The sequence below is a fragment of the Etheostoma spectabile genome, unplaced genomic scaffold (genome assembly GCF_008692095.1).
Source record: "Etheostoma spectabile isolate EspeVRDwgs_2016 unplaced genomic scaffold, UIUC_Espe_1.0 scaffold342, whole genome shotgun sequence".
In the NCBI taxonomy this organism is placed as follows: Eukaryota; Metazoa; Chordata; class Actinopteri; order Perciformes; family Percidae; genus Etheostoma; species Etheostoma spectabile.
Window position 1 is genome coordinate 707,750 of NW_022605589.1, and position 5,334 is coordinate 713,083.

Consider the following 5,334-nt stretch of genomic DNA (forward strand, 5'->3'; position numbering starts at 1 on the left):
GACACCACACTACTGCACTAAGTGCAACTGGCACAATTGGTTTATTTAAATTTTAGCATTTTATTTAAGCAGTTGCACATTTTTGTTTTCCCCCTAAAATAAGAATTTTGTCCGTTTTTAGCACTAAATTTGACTAAAACTCTGCAAATTCGGATAAGAATTCAGAGTATGGACCAGGTACTCGGTACACTATAACACATAGAACTGGCTGCAGTGATTTCCAGCTTGGGTGTGAAAGACTAAGAACAAGACTTTCAAATGAGTTATAATTTAGTTTAGGTTTAGAGCTGATTAGTAGACTAGAATCAAAGATAGCTGCAACTCCACCTCCTCGGCCTGTGCCTCGAGGAATGTGAGTATTAATATGACTGGGGGGGTGGATTCATTTAGACTAACATATTCTCCATCACCCAGCCAGGTTTCAGTAAGACAAAATAAATCGATATTAGAATCTGATATTAATTCATTTACTAGTACACCTTTGGAAGAGAGAGATCTGATGTTTAAGAGTCCACATTTAATTCTCCTATTCTTTTGCACTATTGCACTTGTGGTTTTAATTGTTATGAGGTTTTTATGCACAACTCCTCTTCTGTTTACCTTTTGATTTAAATAATTTCAATGGTCGGGGGGCAGACACCGTCACTATGGGGTTTTAACTAGGTAACTCCTGGAAAGGAGGAGCAGAGAAGTGTGTTAAACTGCGACTCTGCCTCCTGGTCCCAACTCTGGATTGTCAATGATTAGGTCTACTAATTAACTTATCTAGGTTTCTAGAAATGAGAGCTGCTCCATCCCAATTGGGATGAATGCTGTCCCTCCGAATCAGACCAGGTCTTCCCCAGAAAGACTGCCAGTGATCTACAAAGCCCACATCATTATCTGGACACCACCTCGATAGCCAGCGGCAAAATGACGACATGCGGTTATACATATCATCACTGGTTAGATTTGGCAGGGGTCCAGAGAAAACTAGGGTGTCTGATATTGACTTTGCATATGTACACACCAATTCAACATTAATCTTGGTGACCTCTGTTTGGCGTAACCGGGAGTCATTAACGGCAACGTGAATAACAATCTTACTGTATCTATCCTTAGCAAGCAGTTTCAAATAAGATTCAATGTTGCCCGCTCTGGCCCCAGGGATGCACTTAACTATGGCTGCTGGCTTAGCTAACTTCACGTTTCTCAAAATGGAGCTGCCAATAACCAGAGTTGGTTTCTCAGCGGGTGTATCGCTGAACGGGGAAAATCTGTTAGAAACCCTAACAGGATGGTGGTGGTTTGAGGCCTTTGAAAGCTTACGACTACTTTTGCCACAAACAGTAACCCAGGAACCTTTTCCTGGCTGCTCAAGAGTTGCCGGGGGACGGCTACTCAGGGTCATGCCGGCCCGCGCCAACTACCGGGGGGGGGGGTTAGCTACAGTAACTAACGACTGATCTATCATGGTGCAGATCCGGACTAAGCCTCGCCTCCATGTCTATAAATAAACTACACTTGTTACACATACCATTGTCGCTAAATGATGCAGAGGAGTAACTAAACATCTCACACATTGAGCAAGAAAAAGTTGGAGAGGGAGACGACATGGCTAACTGCTAAGCTAAAGTTGCTAGCAGCTAAGCTAAAGTACTAGCGTTAGCTACCAAGCGTTAAAAATAACTGTAATTTAACGAAAGTTGCTGAAAAATGAAAAGATCTGTGAGTGCTTAGGCAGAACTACTATAAGAATAACTGTTTAGTGGACAGTTAGCCGCTGTAATAGCAAATCTAACAAACTGAACTGGTATTTAGTGAGCAGCAACACGCTACCAACTCGCCACCAACTCGCTACCAACACACACAAGCACCGGAAACGGAAATGAGTCAGGTACGCCTACCGTAATCAGCTGACAGTAGAGCACATTAAGCTGCACCTTCAATCAGACGCATGGTGTGGGGGGCATTGCCTTTCATAGTTTTAGTGCATTTTGAAGCCGTAATTACAGCGCCACCATGTTGTCAATTGGGTTCATATTTCTATAGTTGTACATATACATGAAGTACATGCACACCGTTTCCAGTTATTCCCCCAAGTTTCATGTTTCTAGCTCATTCCAGCTCACAGGAATTTGAGCCGGCGCGGCAGAAAACTAATAATAACTAGCGCAAGTTGTCCCCAATGACCCGGAGAGCGCACAAAGTGGAACTCAAAGCGAAACGGTGGGGGGGGGGGGGCAAATGTCACGAAATATTGAGAGGCGCATGTTATAGTATGGATTAATAGCACAATGACCCCAAAAAACTCTGGGCTTCTAGGCTGGATACAAAACCTTCTGTAAGGGATAGGAATACAACAAAGACATCAGCAGAATGGAGCCACTGTTAGCTTTTAGCTAGTTATATTATTAAGTTACAAAGTTATGAACCAGAAGGGCCGTTTGGCGTCATGTACGACGCACTCAACCTCAGAATGGAAATTGTCTACATTGATTAAAGCGCCCCCTAATGGCCTATCTTTACCAAGTTTGGTACAGAACCCTTCAGTTGCATGCCAAGGTTTGGTATTTATAGCATTTATTGTGGCAGAGATATTGCAATTGCAAATTTTCCATTGAAATGCATTGTGCTTTTGACAAAACCAACAAACGTTTATTATAGCGCCCCCCAATGACCAATCTTCACCAAATTTGGGAGAGACAATTGCAGAGAGATGGGAAACAATGCTCTCAAGTCTTTTGCTGATAACATATAATTTGGCAGAGATATGATATGATATATGTTTGGTAGTTTACAATCGTTAATTTGTTTGTTCGTCGAATGCGCATACGTTAACGTAGCAAAATCCTTTACACAACTTTTTGTCAGGGCCATCTGGAAATCCTACCTACCAGGTTTTGTGTAGATCTGTCACACGGCTTAGGACGAGTTCGAAAAAGTAGGTGGCCTATATCATGTGACTCGGCATGATTCAGTGAACACGTGGATGTAAAGATTTTTAATGTGTGAGGCATTTTGTGGGAGTTATAGGCAAAAACACGTTTGATGTCATTGTATCGCCACCTAGTGGTCCACATATATAATATTTGGTAAGTCAGGTCAGCTCCACGGATAATTTCAAGTAATTCACTTTAGTGTGGTTTAACTTTAAGTGGTTAACCCAAACTTGGTCCTATAGGCCACGCCCACTATAACCGATCAGTACCCAACTGTAAGGGCCGCCTCAGGAGTAGCCCTAGATGGTATCCATCAAATTCTGTAAAAATTGGATGAACGGTTCATGATATATAAATTTTGTATTTGTAGTGCCCCCTAATTGCCATTAGTTGTGAAATTTGTTTTAGAGCCTCACAGGGTCATACCAAGGAATAATCAAAAGTTTGGTTTCGACAGCATTTATTCTGTCCGAGATATGTCAAAGTTGGTGTTGCGTAGTTTGCTACACCAATTTGTTTGTGCGTAATATGCGCACATTTTATTTTTCAACTTTTTGTCAGGTTGGTCTGGAGATGATATGTGCCAAGTTTCGTGCAGATCCATTGCACGTTTTAGGAGTTTGAAAAAGTTGTTTTCTGATAAATCGCAATTTTTCATGCATAAAAGTCTAGGCGGAAATGGGCGTGGCCTATATCAGGAAATTCAATTGGATCAAACGCGTGGATACATGGATTTCAAATTTCCAATATACGGTTTGGGAGTTATAGGGCCAAATGCATTTTTCTGCTATAGCGCCACCTAGTGGTGGAAGTGGATCTATTTTTGCGGCTGAGGTCTTTGCAGAGTTTTGAGCCAGTCCTGAAAATGGCACACCGCCACCATGTACGGTTTAGGCTGCAGCGGGTGTTTTACGCGGAGAGGAATAATAATGGAGGAGGAGAAGAAGAAGAATCCTTAGCAAAACGGTAGGGTTCCCAAGCCCTGCTTTGTGAACCGTGTAGCACTTTGCACTACTGCGGTTCCCGCATCCTCGGGCTTGAGTCTCTAATAATAACTAAAACAGACAAACATAGAAGGGTTCTACCACTTCGCAGTTTGAACCCTAATTATTAAACCTTTAGGATTGATTCACTGTATGGCAGTGCTGTTCGGTTAAGCTAAAGCTGGTAATCACACATCCCATTCCTCCTACAGGTGACTTTGACCAGAAGCCCTATGTGTCTGGAGATGCCGACTGCTCAACAACCCAGCTGTGCGGGGACGAGGACTATGTGCTGCTGGCGTGCGATGGCTTTTTTGATGCAGTCAAACCTTCGGAGGTCCCTCATATGGTCTTGGATGCACTCCATCTGTCTTGTGACCCCAAGGGCAGGGCAGACACTCTGCTGGAACAGTCTGAGGACACTGCTGGACTGAGCGTTGCTCAACAGTTGGTAGGTCATGCTAAGGCAGCCGGTTCTAGTGATAACATCACAGTGATGCTGGTGTTTCTGCGTCCACCGCAGCAGCTGCTGGCTCAAAACGCCAGCACAGGACCTGCACAAGCTACTCAGGACTTCTCACAAGATGCACCACAGCAGTAAAGAAGGAGGTTTGCTGCCCCAACACCACTGTGCCCAACTACTGCCTGACTCAACATTTTATCATTCCCGAGCTGTCAGAAATTCTGCAGACTGACAAAGCTCATTCAATACTAACAAAACACATGAACGTTGCAGGCTTTAGTCACATTATGTCACTGCTTTGGAGGAAAAGTGTTGATTTTTGAGGTTTTGAACAAGATCATTGGAAAAGGTTTGTTGGATTATTCAGGCCTAGTGAGCTGTGGTGGGTGGGGCCCTCCTGAGACCCTGAACATGTTCCTTCCTCCTGCTCTGTCAACTGCTCAGTTTGTGATTTAAATGTTCAAGGATAAACACCATTGTGTGTGTGTGTGTGCGTGCGTGCGTGCGTGCATGTTTTGTGTTTAAGTGAGAAATTAACTTAAACATCTTGAAAGTGGTTTTAGGGATACTTTCAGGGTTCCCAGAGGAAAATAAAATCCTTCTAGTAGCTATTGTCAGTTTTAGTTTATAAAATGCCTATAGGCCTACAAGAACTTATATCAGTTGAACTGTAATGCCAAGCAGTATGACTAATGAGAGCATTTTGCACTGTGCAACGTGCAGGAAATTAGTTCAATCAGTAAGTACATTTTGCAACTAGAATGAAACTGATAGTTTGTTGAATCTCTGGAGTACAGGTCCTGCTATTTCTAGGCTTTATCATTTTTAGGTATCAGAGCTTTGTTTAAAATGAGTACTAATGATAAAACAAACTATAAGCTTGGCATGCGTTAATGTGAAACATGTTGCTTAATTTACTGGATCACACTATGACAGTATTTGTTTTTTTAAATCTTTGACAGTTCTT

General features: G+C 42.6%; 1 protein-coding gene across 3 annotated transcripts in view; it reads left to right on the forward strand.

Moving 5' to 3' along the window:
- The window catches only part of ppm1f (protein phosphatase, Mg2+/Mn2+ dependent, 1F), a 134,884-nt gene extending 130,366 nt beyond the window's left edge, over positions 1 to 4,518 (forward strand). For all 3 annotated transcript variants that reach the window (XM_032511259.1, XM_032511258.1, XM_032511260.1), the window contains one exon: positions 4,117 to 4,518. In XM_032511259.1, coding sequence (XP_032367150.1) covers positions 4,117 to 4,505 — 389 coding nt within the window. In that variant the 3' untranslated portion in view covers positions 4,506 to 4,518. The remainder of the gene's footprint in view (positions 1 to 4,116) is intronic.
- Positions 4,519 to 5,334: the final 816 nt, after the last annotated feature.